Source organism: Geotrypetes seraphini, chromosome 2, assembly GCF_902459505.1.
Source record: "Geotrypetes seraphini chromosome 2, aGeoSer1.1, whole genome shotgun sequence".
NCBI lineage: Eukaryota > Metazoa > Chordata > Amphibia > Gymnophiona > Dermophiidae > Geotrypetes > Geotrypetes seraphini.
In genome coordinates this window covers 452,491,038-452,510,746 of record NC_047085.1, presented here as the reverse complement: position 1 = coordinate 452,510,746, position 19,709 = coordinate 452,491,038, and the positions used below count along the sequence as shown (strand labels likewise).

The window sequence follows — 19,709 nt, the reverse complement described above, 5'->3', positions numbered from 1 at the left end:
TATTACTATTAGAGGTCAAACTGCTGTGTAAGGATTTTTTCTGAGAGAGGGGGTGTGGGGCAGCATCTGAATGCTAAGCCGTTTTGGGTTATTATAAAACATGATTATCAGATATGAGAGGTGTATAGGCACTATTACACAAAGTTCATATAGAATGTATTAGAAAAGAAATAAAACCAAATAAAGGAATAAATAATGAAAAGAAAAATGCAATGTAGCTGTTTGAATTTACTTTAAGTGTTCGGTTATAAATGAGGGTTTTCTTCTTTTTTTTTTAAATAGAAAGATGATAACTACAGAAGCTTACCACGTGATACTAGTGCCTGGTCTACACAGTTTCAGAGAGAAAATGCTCGCTCATCTTTAAGTGCCACGCATCCTATGGTGGATAAATGGTTAGAGAGGCAAGAGCAGGTAATGTACAAATACTTTTATACAGTCTAGTTGGTCTCACAGATACCTAATGATATGTACACATCTATATCACGATCTCTGTTGTCAAACAATGTGATGAAATCTCAGACATTCTGTAAGGTGACCTTTTTCCATTTTTGGATTTTATTAAAAGACATCAGCGAGTACTGTATGCTAGCCTTGTGGCTTCCCTTCCCTGCCCTGAGTTTCCACAGCCCACTATTATCTGCCTCACAAGAAACAGGAAGTACCTGGTCAAATGTTTCAAAACTGCCCTGGTAATAGTGATCTTTGAAAGAGCAGTGGAGGGAAACAACAAACTCCTGCTGTTGGGTTCAACATTTCTAGGGGATTTGGGGCTAAAGTTGGAGCTAGAATGGGGTTGGGACTGATGATGTGACTGGGACTTGCAGACTGGCAGAAAGCTGCTGGGGATGTGAGAAAAGAGAGGATGACATATGTCAGGGGCAGTGAGAAGCACAGGCAAATGTAGGGGTTAGGGAAGAGCAGAGTGATAGATACTGGGATAAAGAGAAAGAAAAGCAGGTTTATTGAATATTAGAGAAATAAGCAGACAGATGAATTCTGGGCAAGATGAGAAGTATAAGGAACAGAAATGCGCTTCCAGAGGACGTTGTAAGGCAGAGTACGGTACTGGGGTTCAAGAAAGGATTGGACAAATTCCTACTGGAAATGGGAATAGAGGGGTACAGATAGAAGATTACTGCACAGGTCCTGGACCTGTTGTGCCGCCGCGTGAGCGGACTGCTGGGCACGATGGACCTCGGGTTTGACCCAGCAGAGGCATTCCTTATGTTCTTAAAAGTGGCAATGGATGCTAGGGAAAAAGATGAAAAAGGCAGGAGGGCAGAAACTGGGGATATTAAACACGGGAGAACGTAGGTTTATACTTAAGCAGAGACTCTTGAGAGTGAGTGAGAAACCAGAAAAAAAGATTGGCTGAGTACTGGAACTGTGGATTGTAAGTGTGGATTTAGGAATTGAATATGGTGAAAGACTGGGGAAGTCTAAGAAACTGAACAAGGATTAAGAGGACAGCAGGGACTAAATAATTGGGTGAGGGGTATAAGTAGGGCGGTGAGTTTGATTGCAGAGAGATGGGGAGGGTTTGTAATTCTGGCAGTTGAAAGGGACATAGGGCTATGGTGAGGATGAGAGACAAAGGAAAGTGACCAATCTTTGAAGGAGATGAGAGAGCGTAGAAATGGGGAATGTGAAAGGGGAGTGAGAGCCACAGTAAAGGAAAAAACAAACAAACATAAGAAAGGGACTAGTGTTGGAGAGGGGTTGAGAAACAGAGATGGAGTGGATAAGAATAGAAGGTGGAAATGGGATTCTAGAAAGTGGGTACAAGCGATGAAGAAACCAAGGGAATGAGACAAAGGTGGGCAATGGAAGCACTATGGAGGGGAGAGCCAGGAAATAGACTATTGGTAAGTGGCTGAAAGGTAAAAAGGAGACTAAAGTCAGGAAGTGGAAAGGAGGAATGAATACAGTACAGCCTCGATTATCTGACCTTTGCTAATTCGACCATCCAGCATATCTGATAGACATCCTGCGGACCGGCAGCTAAAGAACACTATCTCGGGCCCGATGCATGTGCCGGCCCTATGGACTGGCAGGAAATTTCTGAAGACCGGCGGTTGAAGAACACTGTTTTAGACCATCTGCAGTAGCAATTGTTATGCACCATTTATCTTTCAGATGTTCCTCGCAATGGTGGTAATCTGTTTGGAGACAAGATTGAGGAAGTGGCTAATAAAATTTAAAAAACACAGATACATGACAATTTTATCTAAGCCTCAAGCCTCTCGGTCTTCTACTTTTAGAAGATATGCTACTCCATCTAGGCCAGGGGTCTCAAAGTCCCTCCTTGAGGGCCGCAAACCAGTCGAGTTTTCAGGATTTCCCCAATGACTATGCATGAGATCTATGTGCATACACTGCTTTCAGTGCATATTCATTGGGGAATTCCTGAAAACCTGACTGGATTGCGGCTCTCAAGGAGGGACTTTGAGATCCTTGATCTAGGCATTCATTTTACTACAACATGAAAGTCATTACAGTCAACCATCTTCATCATCTTCTAGGCCTGCTGGTCAGCGACCATGAACAAAACAACAAAAGACACAGACATCTCAACCTCATACCAAGTAGTGCTTTTACTGGCATTCCCATACTGAGTGTTCAGTCTGTATTTATGCAACATTTAAATAAAGAATTACCAAAAAAAAAGAGAAATCTTTCATAAGCATGTACCCAGAAAACTTTTTCTCTGAAGCAGTAAACAAAACATTGTCATGTCAAAAGCATTTCTCTTGGCTTGAAGTGCAGTAGTACCTTCTTAAGTTATAAAGGATTGATAACAAATATTTGGAATTGGAGATTCATCAAGTTTCAAGTTTATTATGGATTTGATTAATTGCTTATTCAAAATTCTAAGCGATATACAAAACAATAAAATTACAAATTTCTGGGGAAACAAACCAAATAAATACGACTAACCTGACAGAACATGTACAGTGTTCCCCCGGTGGTTCGCGGTTGGCAGTCCCGGTCATTCACGGTATTTTCTGACTGTGAACCACCGACAAGGAGAGGGCAGCGGAAGAGGCAGGAAAGAGCAGCCGGAGCGCCGCGAGTGCAGGAAATCACTCGCGGTATGCTCCGACCGCCTCTTCCTGCACTAAGTCAGGCCTTATCCAATCAGGAGCTGCATGTCAAAGCAGCTCCTGATTGGATAAGGCCCGACTTAGTGCAGGAAGAGGCGGTCGGAGCGTACCGCGAGTGATTTCCTGCACTTGCGACACTCCGGCTGCTCTCCTGCCCTCTCCCATTGCCCTCTTAAGGCTCCCCCATGAAAAACCGTATTTGCGGTTTTTCGAGATTCATGGGGTTTCCTGGAATGGAACCCCTGTGAATCTTGGGGGAGTACTGTAATACAAAAGGAAAAAATGGGGAAAGAAATACAAGTTATTGATAGTAAATAAGATGAGTAAGGTAAAAAAACAATAGGAGGGGGAAGAGCAGTGAGCTTCAAAAAAGTTAGGAAATAAGATTCAATTGAGGCTCCTAATCTAGCTTTATCCAAGGACAAGCAGGCAGGTATTCTCACATATGGGTGACATCATCGATGGAGCCCAGATGCGGACGCCTCACAAGCAGACTTGCTTGAAGAAACTTGAAGTTTCGAGTCGTCCACACTGTGCATGCGCAAGTGCCTTCCTGCCCAGCACAGGGTGCGTCTCCTCAGTTCTCAGTTTTCCGCAGAGCCGAGAAGTTCGTCTTTGACTCTCTGCGTTTAACTTCATTCACTTTGTGCCTTCTCTTAACCGTGGCTTGTACTTTTTTCTTCACAAATCGCTGTTTTATTTTATTTCTTTTTTTTTAGTTCAAAAAAAAAAAAAAAAAAATTCTTCTTCCGTTCGTTTTCCGGGACAAGCTGCTCGGCCGCAGCCCGAGGGCTTCGACTTTGTGGTGGCTATTTTTTCGTCTATGTCCCGGCCTGCTACAGGCTTTAAGAGGTGTAGCGAGTGTCAGCGCGCAATCTCTCTCATGGACCCTCACGGACGCTGCCTCAAGTGCCTTGGGCCGAAACATCATCCTAGGTCGTGCCTGCCTTGCCAAACACTTCAGCCTCGTGCTTTCAAGTGTCGTTGCATTCTGGTGGACAAGCTTTTCGAGATGGAGTCTCCTACTGATCCCTCGACTTCGAAAGCGTCTTCAGCCTCGACTTCCATCTGCGCCTACTGCTTCCACCTCGAGCCTCATCAGACCCTCGTCATTTGCAGCGGCTCTTGCTTTGACGTCATCTGCTATATCTTCCCCTGTTTCCTCAGGTCAGATAGCTCAGCAATCGGTTCCACCGGTGGTGATTAAAGTGTCCAAGACTTCTAAGTCGAAACACACTCACACTACTTCGAAGGAACCTCCAGCCAAAGCAGGTGGTCCGGTTTCAGACGTGGATCCATCCTTGCCGGCTTCTTTCCAGACCATGTTAGAGAAGCAGTTTATTCAGTTCCTTACTAACATGGGACCTAAACTGCTTCCTCTTATGCAGCCTGGGCATTCAGCAGACTCCCGCGAGGTCGAGCTGCTTCCTTTGCCCCAGTCTGAGCTTCCACACTCTTTGCAGGGAGCAGAGTCTCTGCGAGTGTCTGGTCTGCCATCCAAGCACGAAAAGCAAGGAGCAGATTCTTTGTGAGTGCCTCGAAGAGAATCCTCACACTCTAAACAAGGAACAGAGTCTTTGAGAGTGCATCGAGGTTCCTCCACCAAGCCTCTGGAACTTCGATCTATAGCCTCTAGCCCTATTCATACATCGGCATCGGCTGCTTACGTTTCCGAGGCAAAATCTTCTCGATCCTCAAGATCTGGTTCCAGACACAGTTTTCACCACCATTCGAGGCCTTCATCGAGGCATCCTTCCAGGCATTGTTCTTCTCAGGACAGACCATCTTCCTCGAAGCCTCGATTTACTCCAACCTCGTCCAGACCACCGACTCCTCATTCGAGGTCTCTGATGCCGGACCTTGAGGATGTTCTGGTCTCGATTGCCTCGTCCAAGTCACCAGTTCCTTTGATGCCTTTTTCCATGCCGAAGTTTCTTCTTCGACACAGGCTACCTCTACATCCTCTAGTCCTTCTCGAGGCAAAGCATTGGCAGATCAGCTATCTTTCTCGTCTTTCCTGCGACAGATGGCTGTAGACTTGGATGTTCAATTGGATACTGGTTCCAAATATTCTAAGGAGTATCTAGAAGTCATGCATCTTCCTCAACTTCATAAGCTTTTGAATCAGACTTTTGGTCGATGCATGGAGACACCTTTTTCCATACCAGCTGTTCCAGGAAAATTGGACTCTAGGTATAAAACTGTGCATCACAAAGGGTTTGACAACTCAGTTAACTCATAAATCCCTGCTTGTTGAATCCTCCTTGAAGAGATCCCATCCTTCCAAGGTCTATGCCACAGTTCCTCCTGGAAGGGAGGGGAAAACTATGGACAAATTTGGATGTTGCATCTACCAGAATGCTATGATGTCCTCTAAAGTCCTCAATTATAATTTTTATTTCATCACTTATTTTGAATTTCTGCTTTCTCTTCTACCAAAGTTTTTTGCTTATTTGGATAACCAAATGCATTTTGAGTTTCAAGAAGTCATTGCTTCTTTCTCTCAATTACGTCTGCATCTCCTCCAATCATCTTATGATGTCTTTGAATTATCTGCCCGAGCGGCTGCTTGCTCTGTGGCTATGCGTCGTCTTGCCTGGCTTCGTACCATTGACATGGACCCTAACCTTCAAGACCGCTTGGCTAACATTCCTTGTCAGGGCAACGACCTCTTTGATGAATCCATCGAAGCAGTCACCAAGAAATTATCTGACCATGAAAAATCATTTGCTTCTACAGTCAGATCTAAACCAGTGCCGTGCCCTGCTGTTATCTATCAAAGGCGTTTTGCTCCAAAGCCAGCTCCTTATACTCACCCTCCTCTGAAAAAACAACAACCTCAGAAGCAACAGAAACCCCAACCTTCTGCTGCACCTAAGGCTTCTCAGCCTTTTTGACTGTTTACAACAGAGCATAACCTCCACCGTTCTGTCTCTGTTTCTTTTTCCTCCTATAGGAGGTCGTCTCCATCATTTTTACAACCGATGGACGATAATTACATCCAATCTTTGGGTGCTTTCTATCATCAGGGAAGGATACTCTCTTCATTTCACTCAGGTTCCACCGGAGCTTCCTCTAAGAGAGTATCCTTCCAATGCATCCCAGACCGCCCTTCTTCTTCAGGAAGCTCAAGCTCTGCTTCATCTCCATGCCATCGAACCAGTTCCCTTGGAACAGCAGAACAGGGGGTTTTACTCCTGTTACTTCCTTGTTCCGAAAAACACGGGCGATCTGCGACCCATTCTGAATCTCAGGGCTCTCAACAAATTTCTAGTCAAAGAAAAATTTCGAATGTTGTCCCTGGCATCCCTTTATCCCCTTCTCGAGCAGAATGACTGGTTATGCTCTCTGGATCTCAAGGAGGCCTACACTCATATTCCCATTCATCCGGCCTCCTGTCAATACCTCAGATTTCGGGTGGGGAATCTGCACTATCAATACAGAGTACTACCCTTCGGCCTGGCCTCGTCTCCCAGAGTGTTCACCAAGTGCCTGGTAGTAGTAGCAGCAGCTCTAAGAAATCATGGTCTTCAGGTATTTCTCTACCTTGACGACTGACTCATCAAAGATTCCACATCTCAAGGGGTTATTGTAGTGACCCAATGGACTACCTGATTCCTACAAAGTTTGGGATTCAAAATAAACGTTCCCAATTCTCAACTTCAGCCCTCTCAGACTCTACAATTCATTGGAGCTGTTCTGGACACTGTCCAACTCAGAGCATTCCTTTCATAACAACGTCTGGAAGCTCTTCTTCAACTCTGTCACACAGTATCTACCCGCTCTTCCATCTCAGCGAGACACATGATGGTACTTCTGGGTCATATGGCCTCCACAGTACACGTGACTCCTTTTGCCAGACTTCACCTCAGAATTCCTCAGTGGACACTGGCATATCAATATTTGCAAGTTTGCGACCTTCCTTTTCGACACATTTCAATCACTCCTTCCTTAAAGAAGTCTCTCCGTTGGTGGATGCTCTCTTCCAATCTTTCCAGAGGCTTGCTTTTTCAACCGCCCCCTCATCAGAAGTTCCTCATGACAGACTCTTCGACCTACACTTGGGGCGCTCATCTCGATGGTCTCCGTACTCAAGGCCTCTGGACCAGTACAGATCGTCAATGTCATATCAATCAGTTGGAACTCAGAGCGATCCTCAAAGCTCTCCATGCTTTTTTCAACATCTATTTCACGACACAGTAGTCCTCGTTCGAACGGACAACCAAGTCGGCATGTATTATGTCAACAAAAAAGGAGAGACAGGATCTGCCTCCCTTTGTCAAGAATCTCTGAAGGTTTGGGACTGGGCAATCCGCCACAACACCTTCCTCAAAGCTGTCTACATTCAAGGGGCAAAGAATTGTTTGGCGGACAACTTGAGTCGTCTACTGCAACCTCACGAATGGACTCCCCATTTCTTGCCTCTTCGTCAAATTTTTTCACAGTGGGGAACGCCACAGATAGACCTCTTTGCAGCTCCCCACAACTACAAGATGCCTCAATTCTGCTCCAGCATATACTCTTCTCACCGCCTCGAGGCAGATGCTTTTCTTCTGGAATGGACAAATCTTTTCCTCTACGCATTTCCTCCATTCCCTCTCATTTTCAAGACTCTGGTCAAATTGAAGAGCGATCATGCCACCATGATTCTAATCGCTCCTCGGTGGCCAAGACAACCCTGGTACTCCCTTCTACTTCATCTCAACAGCAGGGAGCCATATCTTCTACCAGTTTTTCCTTCTCTGTTTACACAGAGTCAAGGATCTCTGCTTCATCCCAACCTGCAGTCTCTACAACTGACAGCCTGGTACCTCTCAACATAACCCCTCTTCAGTTTTCTCAGTCTGTAAGAGACATTTTAGAAGCTTCTAGAAAGCTTACAACTAGATAATGCTATCACCAAAAATGGACTAGATTTTCTACATGGTGTTTTTCCCATCATAAGGAACCTCAGCATTCCTCCTTATCTTCTGTTTTGGACTATCTTTTGCACTTATCCAATTCTGGCCTCAAGTCTACTTCTATACGAGTCCATCTCAGTGCAATTGCAGCTTTTCATCAGCCTATTGAAGGGAAACCCCTCTCTGCTCATCCAGTGGTTTCCAGATTCATGAAAGGAGTTTTCAATGTCAAACCTCCTCTCAAACCGCCTCCTGTGGTTTGGGACCTCAATGTTGTCCTTACTAAACTCATGAAGCCTCCATTTGAACCAACTGATAAGGCTCATCTGAAGTATCTCACTTGGAAATTGGTGTTTCTCATTGCCCTCACTTCTGCTTGACAAGTCAGTGAGCTGCAAGCTTTAGTTACTGATCCACCATTCACTGTGTTCCATCATGACAAGATGGTTCTTCGTACTCATCCGAAATTCCTACCTAAAGTGGTCTCAGAATTTCATCTCAACCAATCAATCGTACTTCCAGTATTTTTTCCAAAGCCTCATTCTCACCCTGGAGAATCAGCTCTTCATACTCTGCACTGTAAACGTGTTTTGGCCTTCTATTTGAAACGCACCAAACCATACAGAACTGCTCCTCAACTTTTTGTCTCCTTCAATCCAAATAAGTTGGGACATCCTATTTCTAAGCACACCATCTCCAACTGGATGGCGGCTTGTATCTCATTCTGCTATGCCCAGGCTGGATTACCTCTTCACAGTAAAGTCACAGCCCATAAAGTCAGTGCAATGGCAGCTTCAATAGCTTTCCTCAGATCTACACCTGTTGAGGAAATTTGTAGAGCTGCTACTTGGTCCTCGGTTCATACCTTCACTTCTCACTATTGTCTGGATATTTTCTCCAGACGGGATGGACAGTTTGGTCAAACAGTATTACAAAATTTATTCTCCTAAATTGCCAACACTCCCACCATCCCATTCTGGTTAGCTTGGAGGTCACCCAAATGTGAGAATACTTGTCTGCTTGTCCTGGGATAAAACACAGTTACTTACCATAACAGGTGTTATCCAGGGACAGCAAGCAGCTATTCTCACAACCCACCACCTCCCCTTGTTGGCTTCTCTGCTAGCTATCTGAACTAAGGAGACGTGCCCTGTGCTGTGCAGGAAGGCACTCACGCATGCGTGGTGCGGGCGACTCGAAACTTCGAGTTTCTTCAAGCAAGTCTGCTTGTGAGGCGTCCGCATCCAGGCTCTGTCAAATGAATCTTTAAAAAGAAAGCATTTTAACTTGCTCTTGAATCTGTCTAAATTGCATTCTTCTCGTACTTAAATAGGGAGGGAATTCCATATTTGGGGGGCTCTGACAGAAAAGATGAATTTGCCGCCGTGTATTAATGTTTTTGAGTGAAGGAACTATTAATAGATGTTGGTTGTTAGACCTGAGTAGTCTTGTAGAAGTATGGGGAATCAATAATTATGAATGAAGGCGGGAGATTTATAAAGAAGAGATATGAGAGTCAGCAGACTTAATTTATATGTTACGCGGTGAGCAACTGGGAGCCAATGCGCTTTCTTAAGGAGAGGTGTCACATGGTTGAATTTCTTAGCTTTTGTTATGAGTTTAATTGAAGCATTTTGAATGATCTGTAAACATCTGATTTCTTTTTGGGCAATTCCTTTAAATAGAGCATTGCAGTAGTTGATGTTTGAAATCACCAGAGAATGAATTAGTGTGTTAAGTAACTTAGGGCATAAGAATTTCAAAACTGAACAAATTTGATGTAGTCTAAAGAAGGTAGATTTAAAAATACTACTAATATGTTCAAGATAAGTTAGTTTGTAATCAAAAATAACCCCTAGGATCTTAATGCTACTGATCGACTGCAGGATGGAATACTTGATAGTAATTGGGAACTTGAGCTTAGGACCATCTTTCTAGGGGAAGAGCATAACATTTGATTTATTAACATTGAGAGCTAATCTATTAGCGTCAAGCCATTGGTGAATCTGTTCGAGTTTCTTATTGATTGCTGTTGTTTCAAGAGGGTTATTGGAGTCTTAACGGGTGTAAAAGCTGAATATCATCTGTGTAAGCAAATACGTTAAAGCCAATGGATTGGCAGAGAGTCATCAGGGGTGCAAGAAAAATATTAAATAAAAGAGCTGAGAGAATGGACCCCTGAGGAATACCGTGTTCTGCTGAGAATCGTTCTGAGGTACTGTTGTTGAAAGACACAATCAAGGATCGATTAGAGAAATAGGATCTAAACCAAGAGAGGACCTGATCTGTGATGCTAATAATCTGTAGTCTTTCTAAAAGGAGGTTATGATCAATTGTGTCAAAAGCAGATGAGAGATAAATAGATATTAGAAGAACAGATTTGTGATGATCCAGGTAGTAAAGTATGGAGGTAGACATGCCAATTAAGGAGTGTTCCGTAGAATGATGCTGCCTGAAGCCTGTTTGATTTGGATGTGAAATGTTTGTTTTTTTTCTGTGAGCTCAGATATTTGATTGAATACCACCTTCTTGGTCAACTTTGCTAGGAAGGGGATATTTGCGATTGGTCTGTAATTTGATTTGACCTCGGGACTGATCTTATGATAATGGGATGAATAATGGTTTCCTTCCAGGCTGTGGGCATGATGCTTTGCTGAATACTTTCATTAATTAGGGTGAGGATGAATGGACCAAAGATTGCAAAATATTGTTTAAGGATGAAGGGAGAGATTGTTTCAACTTGGGAACCCTTAATATTAATTCATACCTTCTGATAGTTTGACGTATGGAGAGAGGTAGATTGCTATTTTTTTATCTGTTAAATTCACCTTTCTCACACATTTTTCTATATTTGAAAAGTCTTTATTGGGATATTTCACCTAGGTGCCTGTTAAACAGTGAAATTAGCTCCTACAAACTGACTTGTAGTTTTACATGTGTAAGTAGATGCTTATAAATTTGTTCTAGTATGCCACTACTGGCAATCTGACAAGAGAGCCACTGCCCCAGTTCGAAAGGTGGAAAATCAGCAGCAGCACTCCTCTGCCCTCCCCCCCTTTTTGGTTGATGCCATGTTAAATGCTCTGCTCTACCTGCCAATGCAAGTAGTGCAGTGCCCATGTGGTTAAGTGTCTGCTCTATGAGCTAAATCCAGGATAGATGTTGGGCATGCTCCCTGCATTTACTGCATGGGCTTTGCATGTAACACACCTTAACTTTTGCAAACATGCCTCTAAGTGATCCAGTTTAAAACAAAACTGGCTTCTGTAATTATGAATTACTACTACTGTTATTATTTCTATAGTGCTACCAGACATATGCAGTGCTATACAGAATCATGAAGAAGACAGTCCCTGCTCGAAGGAGCTTACAATCTAAACAGACAAGACAAATGGGATGTCATGGATACAGTTAAGGGGAATGGTTAATCTGCTGGCTAGGTTGGTGGGGAGTAGGAGTATGGATTGAAGATTTATATCAAAAAGACAGGGTTTAAGTCTGCTTCAACAAGGAACTGAGTTGTTATATGGTTGTTTTGCAGTGCTATTAAATGTGCATATGTATTTCCTATTATGAAGTTTCAATTTTCTCTTTCCAAGTTTACCTCATTTATATTTGGTCATTTCACTATTGTAAAACTGTAGTTTTATGCTAAATTATACTTGCTGTATACCACCTCGGGTGAATTTCTTCATAAAGCCAGTTAATAAATACCAATAATTAACTATTAAGCCTGTTGGTGGGCTCTTAAGACTCCTTACTTTTGGCCTTTCACACATCACATCTCTAGTGTTGCACTGATAATATTTGATGCAGCCTGGAGGATGTGAGAAATGATATAATAACTGTAGAGGTAGAGGCAGCAGATCACCTTTTTGGTTGAAAGGGACAAACAAATCAATCTCTGGCCCCACCCCTAAGCTCTCAGGTTGATCATGTCGGTTTGAGCAAAATATTGATTGGGTCATGGCCCTTTGGCCCTCTGCCTTATGCTGCTTATACAGAGAGGAAAGAACCACCACAACAAAATCTTTATGATCATCACAATCCCCTTCCCACCTCAGTAGAACATTATTTATAATGTTTGTAAAAAATATTCCATATATTTTCATCTGCTTTTGTGGTTATTATGTAATTTCTGAGTAGACTGGCATCAAAATTTGATTATGTGAAATAAGATTTTAGAAAATCAGCCTCAACATCCAATGAAATTAGGGTGATATAGTTACTGTATAAATGAATTTGTAGGAATTATGTGAACAGATTATATTTTGGCTCACATAGTTACAAACTCAGTTCTCTTCAACAGGATTTGAACATTTGGCAATTTGAATTCCTGAATACAAGGAATCAGCATGATGAATATGGTTTGTGATTTTCTAGTAGTTTGGTAGATATACGAGCATATTTGAGTGGAAAATATTAAGATATGTTTACTAGATACCTTTCAGAAGACTACATTATAAAATTGAATAGAACCAACACGTTCTGTGGATATCTATAGTGTCTCAGCAATTGTTTTAGCTGATACTCGCTGATCTGCCAAAATCAGGTCATAAACATGAACATGGTCAACAATTTCAGGACTTGATACCATTTGAGGCCTCCCAGAACTTGCTGCATCTCAGGTCTCAAAATCTCAACACTGAAAGTTTGCATATCATTTGTATATCGCTTTGAATTAGAGAAAGCGATTAATCAAGAATAAATAATAAACTTGAAACTTGAAACTTCACTGTGGAGTATGATGGGAATTTGTCACTCAATGTTTACATCATACATTCATGGATTTCCTTTGGCGTTTTCTTCTGCAGGAATAGGAACTTCATAATGGCTCGGAGTTCCACACTTGAAAATTCCACACTTTTCATTGGCATAATTTAATCAATGATCCGAAACAATGTCAAAATATAGCATTATGATTCTGCAAATTGGCATTTTGCAAAATAAAATAAAACTCTTCAGCTGCGGTAGCAAAATAGTGCTCCCCTAGATGCACATGGAATAAAGAAATGAACTAAAAAATAAAATAATTTTTTTAAATTTTTATTTATTTATTCAATTTTCTATACCGTTCTCCCACGGGAGCTCAGAACGGTTTACATGAATTTATTCAGGTATGCAATCTTTTTTCCCTGTCTGTCCCAGTGGGCTCACAATCTATCTAATGTACCTGGGGCAATGAGGGGGATTAAGTGACTTGTCCAGGGTCACAAGGAGCAGCGTAGGTTTGAACCCACAACCTCAGGGTGCTGAGGCTGTAGCTTTAACCACTGCACCACACACTCTCCTAAATCTTATTAATACCCAGCTAAGAAAATAAAACAAATATAGTCAAAATAAAAATCAGGTTATTTACCTTGACTCACAAATGACAACAAAACCTCTTCTAGTCCAGAATCACTCCTCTGCATAAGCAAAAAAACAAACTAACCCAAGATAGCTACAGCAGTCTTAAACCACACACGTGGTGAATAAACCATAATGCAATGCATTTAGGTCAGAATGTGTAGAGGGATATATTGTTTAACACTTATATATCCCTTATGCACTTTTAGCAAGATTCCTGATTATGTAAACGTCTTATAGTGTAAAAGCTTTTTCCTCTGTTTATGTGGGATTAAGTATGCTGTTTCTTGAGCCATGGTAAAGGTTATCATGTGCTAAAAATCCTATAATAACTGCTCAGTGCAGTGTGGGGTGGGAACGAGAGAGGGCATGGGATGGTACTTGCAGTTAAAGCTGTTAGTCGTATTTATTATATCGATGAAATCAAACAAGCACCTAATAGACCTAGGCAACTTTTTTGCTACACTGAATAGACTTTCTACCCCTAACCCTGCGACTTCTTCTTCCCCCATTCTGACAGCTCAAGAGTTGGCTGATTACTTTGGGCTCCTTTTACAAAGGCGCGCTAGCGGTTTAACGCGCGTAATAGCGCGCGCTAAACCGCTGGATGTGCTAACCGCTACTGCCTCCTCTTGAGCAGGTGGTAGTTTTTGGCCAGCAAGGGGGGTAGCGTGTGATGAAAAGTTGCGCGCGTTAACCCCGCTAGCTCAGCTTTGTAAAAGGAGCCCTTTGTTTTCAAAATATCTTCTTTACAACATTCCTTTCCAACCTCACCACCACCAGTTTACTCACCTCAGAATAACTATTATCTAGCCAATGAGTTTCCTTTTGAAGCTTCCTCCACCTGTTTGAAATTTAACTTACCTTTACCAACTACTTTAGAGAAGACTCTTGGCATAGGGAAGAAATCTACTTGCCCACTGGACCCAATACCGTCATCTGGATTTCACTCTCACCACAGCAGTCATGAGCACACCAAACTAAATGTCTGAGGTTAAAGTAGGGCAAACCTCCTTCAAAATGCTGATTAACGATGTTCTAATCACACGCACCTGATGTGATACACCTGTGTGTAATTTGAGCCACTTTAAGTGGGAGGATATGTGGGGGGTGTCCTAATTTATTCCTCAGTTAGAATACACATTTTTGTGGATCTTTTTTATTTCATGAGTAAATCAAAGAAAATTTATTTTGCTGAGATTAAAAAATATTGACATTGATATGCGAACATTTCTTAAGAAAGAACTGAATATTTCATAGGGGGTCCTAATTTTTTCACAGGACTGTAGATATATATTGAAAGATATTATATACTTTGATCTATTCCAAAGTTTCAGAAAATCCAAAATTAAATTTTGTTTTATCTTAGCAGTAGATAGATAGTAAAGATTAAAACACTTAATTGACCCATAGGGAGCAGTGCTGCCCGATTCATGGAAAACCTTTTCAATTTGATTTTCCCACTCAATTGGATCTTTTTTTAAACGTCCTGGCGGGTTTATTTGTAGCCTCTTCACCCTCCTCACCCGCTTTTGCCCTCTTCAATCCTACACCAGTTCTGTGGTGTAAACAAAACAAACAAAAAAGGATTTTCCGCTCTCTGTTAGGTCATAGCTCATGTTTGCTAACACCAGCTCTGGCAGGATACACATTTCAAATCTGACATATTGTAATCATAAAATAGGAAATAAAATTTTTTATTTTTTTTTAACCTGTAGTTTTCTGGTCATTTTATTATTCAAATCATGTTGGTTCCAGGCTCTAGTTTTTGTTTGTCTTCTGTTAACTGACAGGGTATCTTGCCCTTTTGACATTTTCTCCATGCTCACCATCCATCTTCCTTCTCTTTACCATTGCCATATCCATTTCTGTTTCTTTTCCACTGTCTACCATCTCTCTCTCTCCCTCCTCCCCCTCTTTCTCTCTCTCTCCATGCCATGGGTCTTTGTATGTCCCTCTCTCTCCTCATTCCCTCTCCTATTGTCCCGCTTCTGCACGCCTACCTTCCCAGCCGGCAATGCTTTGTCTTACACATTAGCATTTCTTGCTGGCTAGGTAGCCATCTGCCATAGAGAGGAGACTTGAACTGGGTAGCCAACCAGCTGGCAGTTCTAACGAGTAAGGCAAAGCAGTGCCTACTGGGAAGGTAGGATTGTAGGAATGGGGGCTGTGGTGAGGGAATGAGGAGAAACTGAAAGACACTATTCCAGGGGAGCCATGATCTCCATGTCCCCCTTTTCTGATGACTATGCCTGCAGCTGGCTGGGTGTCAGTCTGCCATAGAGAGGAGACTCGAACTGGCCAGCCAACCAGCCGGCATTGCTTTTTTTTTTTTTTTCATAATCTTTATTAAATTTTCCAACTATAATCGTGCACACAAATAATTCATTTACATATAATATTATAAGAAAATCACAATAAACTTACATATAATAATAAGCAATTATTTTCCCCCACCCTCCCACCTATTAATCAGGAAAGTTAATACCCACAAGAAACTATCTAAAAATTCCCCAAATCAATTCCAATACAATCCCCTCCCCCCTCCCACCCTGGATATGTACGTTTAAAGGTCAGTAAAATAAAGTCAGTTATCATTCCTTACAAAATTTAGTCAATGGCTCCCAAATATCCATAAATTTCCTGTACCTTCCCTGTTGTATAGCCATCAAACGCTCCATTTTAAAAGTATAACAAAGGGATTCCCACCAGAAAGTGTAATTCAACCTATCCCAGTTCTTCCAATTCTTCAAAATAAGTTATATGACAACCCCTGTCATTACAAAAAGAAGTTTGCTATTCCGAGCAGATATTTGACTTTTAGCTCTCATTAAAGTGCCAAATAGGATGGTATCATACGTAAATGCCACTGGATTTTCCAATATATTGTTAACTTGAACCCAGATGGATCTCCAAAATTTAAGTATCAAGGGACAATAGTATAATAAATGATCCATAGTCCCAGCTTCAAGATGACAGTACCAGAATCTATTAGACTTTGAACTATCTAATTTCTGTAAATGAACTGGGGTCTAAAATGCTCTATGTAATAAGAAAAACCATGTTTGTTTCATAGATGCAGACATTTCATCCTCCAAGTCCAGATTCGTGGCCATTGAGCTGCTTTATCTCAATGCTCCAAATGTCACGAAGACCAGTCTTTATTTTTTTATTCAAAAATCCAGATATTAATTTATACCAGAGTGGCCTGGTGCCCCAGGAAGTACACTTGAAAACACAAACTATATTGATTTTTAAGATTTTTCCACTCAGGGAACCCTTCCTGAATGACTTGCTTCAACTGCAACCATCTATAACTTTGACAATTAGCAAGACCAAATGTATGTTGCAATCGTGAAAAGTCAAGCAGTTTGCAGTTTACCATCTGCCGTTACATCATCCAAAATGACCTTAAACCCGCCAATTTGAATTTTGGAGTTCAGCCAAAGGGACTGACGTGGATTTTTGAATTGGAATAGGTGTTAAATTATTGATACATTTTAGTGTCTGCCATGTATCCAGCAAAATTCTATTGTCCTTATTTACAATGTCAAAAAGCAAAGGAGATAACGGACACCCTTTTCTAACTCCCCTCTCCAGATACAAGCATTGCTAACGTGTAAGGTAAAGCAGTGCCGGCTGGGAAGGTAGGATGTAGGAAGGGGGCCCACGGGTGAGGGAATGAGGAAAAACTGAAAGACCTCCGTGTCCCCCCTGTTCCGATGAATATGCCTACAGCTGCCAGCCCCCTGCTGCTGCTGTTCGTGTGCGGCTCTGCCCGGCCCCGAGAGCTGTGCTTTGTGGCTCATAGCCGCCCAACTCGGATTGGTGGGGGATTAGCTTCAGGAGCCTGCTCCCATGGCTCTGTAGCAGGAGGAACTCTGCTTTAACAGCTGCCTCCTCTGACTGCATCATCACTCTGATCGCAGTCCTGTTGCTGCTGCGGGAGAGAAGGAGCTCAGATTTGACCACTGAATCAGTAAGATTGATTTTTTTTTTTTAAAGAAAACAAATTGATTCAGCCAGAGTGAATCAGTGAATTGATTTGAATCGAGAAACAGGCAGCTCTAATAGGGAGAGCATCTACTGTTTTAGTTTTTGGTCTTCAGGTTGTGTTCTCTTGTTTGGTTCTGCCTCTGCTGTGTTCAGAGAAACTGTGGGCATGTTCAGTAGCCTTTACTATATCACCCATGTCCATGCTTGTAGTTAGAATGTAAAAGAGATTGCCTTAGTACTTGTCAGTGGATAGGGCTGAGCGTCATCTCTTTCTTCACTATCAGCAAAGCATTTAAGGTCTATGGGGAGTCAGAATGCAGAAGTCTGCATTGAGACTTATCTAAACATTTAGAGTGTTTAAAACTTTGGCAGTGAGCAATAGGTGGCTAACTTCCTTAAAGTTATTGAATTGTTATAACAATAAGGTTAATGCTTAAGTGAATCACATTAGTAAATTAAAAATTGCATTTAGGTCCCTCAGGTGGATAATAGTTAATGAGTATAGATTTGACTAAATTAATCCAATTTCTTCACTTGGTTTATATTACATGTAAATGTGTATTTTTTTAATAGCTTAAGCCTTTATATAAAAAGAGAGAAATTAAACACATATAGCTCCTCTCTACCTAATGGAAGATTTTGAAAACAAAACCACTATTACAGTATTTTGCCACCTGCAATGGTTATTACTATTTCTTTTTTCCTTTTTTTTTACTGTGTCATCTAAAGGAGAAGGCTTCAGAATTAAAATCCAAATTGCATTGCACCAACATTTCCTTCCAAACTTGGAGAAAACCTGAACATATTTTGTTCCTTCTCTGTTCAAATGGATCTGGCTGCTCTCTGAAAAATGAAAACAGATGAGTGTAAGACAGTCAATAAATTCACCCTTACTTTTAAGGGCTTTGGCAAGTAAACAGCATTTGGTAGTGATGCATTACTGTGATACTAGTCCCATGAGTAGTGGTTTTGTAGTTCATTCTACTGGGGTTACTTTTGTGGGAAAAGGATAGGTTCTGATGAGCCCAGGGAGCCAGTAGTCCTAGGCCCTTACCGCATGACAATAAAACAGTGGAAGTATACTTTTTTATATCACTTTTAATTGATAAATGTAGAGGGTAATAGACAAAACAGATAACTGAAAAAGAAAACAGAATTAAAACCAAGGGTCTTAGCTCTTGATGCATCATACTATTTAAAATTTCCATGTAAATGTCTTGTTAAATTACAAGACATTGAATATGTTTTTTTGGATCCTATTCAATTGCAACAATTCTTATTAGCTCGAGAACAGAAATAAGCTTTATTTTCAACGTGTTTCATAACTGAGAATTAGGAGGAGGTAAGAGTCCCAGATAATATGGAAGGGTCTAGATTCATGTGGATGAATCAAGTACCACTTCTTAGTTTTCTTTTTATTCTTTTTCGTAATTTGATTGGTGGCATGTCTTCTCACTTGTTGTGGGCTTTGAAAGGAATTTTGTTTATATGTATTACTGTTAATTATGTTAAGATCCTTTTTTTCCTTGTATCATCTGATATTGTAACTATTAAATCTGCATAAAAAAAAAGAAAAAGAAAACAGAGGCAAGCAAACTAGTCCACTTAACTTTAATGTTCATTTTTTAACTAAGCAAGCAACCCTTTTTTCTGGCTGCTTGTAACTGGTTAATCTGGTTCTCTTTTCTTTTCGATGCAAGAGCTCTCCTTTTCTTCTTCTATCATCAGGCTCTTCCATCATTCCTGAAAGATAACTAACAAAATATACCAATTCACAACATATCTTGACAGCACTTGTAACAAGTACTCAGGGTTCAAGTTCTCTGGATCCCTTCTTTTAAAAAATCCACAAAAATGTCTGTTAACAGGACTAGACATCAAGTTTCAGGTTTATTTGATATACCCCTTACACCAGGGGTAGGGAACTCCGGTCCTCGAGAGCCGTATTCCAGTTGGGTTTTCAGGATTTCCTCAATGAATATGCATGAGATCTATTTGTATGCACTGCATTCAATGCATATTCATTGGGGAAATCCTGAAAACCCGACTGGATTACGGCTCTCGAGGACCGGAGTTCCCTACCCCAGCTATCTAGGCAGTTTATAATTAAGTGAATTAAGAACAAATAGGAAGGAACTCCAATACAAATAGAGAGAGGGTTAAAAATAAGAGATTACTTTGCTGGGTTCCCAGACTCCTGAATGCCCATTGCCACATCAGGGCTCAACATAGAAAAACTGCAATAATAATGATATTTGGGTAACTTTATTCTTTATTTGTATTGTATATTAGGATATATTATGATATTATTATATGCAGGAAAATGAAATTATTGAATGATATTTATGTTACCTGT

At 41.2% G+C, this 19,709-nt stretch overlaps 1 protein-coding gene and 1 long non-coding RNA gene across 5 annotated transcripts in view; one reads left to right on the top strand and one right to left on the bottom strand.

The window, feature by feature from the left end:
- PARD3 (par-3 family cell polarity regulator) overlaps nucleotides 1-19,709 on the top strand; it is a 1,241,096-nt gene that overhangs the window by 518,680 nt on the left and 702,707 nt on the right. For all 4 annotated transcript variants that reach the window (XM_033931514.1, XM_033931513.1, XM_033931516.1 and 1 more), the window contains exon 5: nucleotides 283-414. In XM_033931514.1, the coding sequence (XP_033787405.1) occupies nucleotides 283-414 (132 nt within the window). The remainder of the gene's footprint in view (nucleotides 1-282; nucleotides 415-19,709) is intronic.
- Nucleotides 18,821-19,709, bottom strand: part of LOC117354283 — a 46,566-nt gene continuing 45,677 nt past the window's right edge. The window contains exon 3 of the long non-coding RNA XR_004538168.1: nucleotides 18,821-19,107. This is a non-coding gene — a long non-coding RNA (uncharacterized LOC117354283). The remainder of the gene's footprint in view (nucleotides 19,108-19,709) is intronic.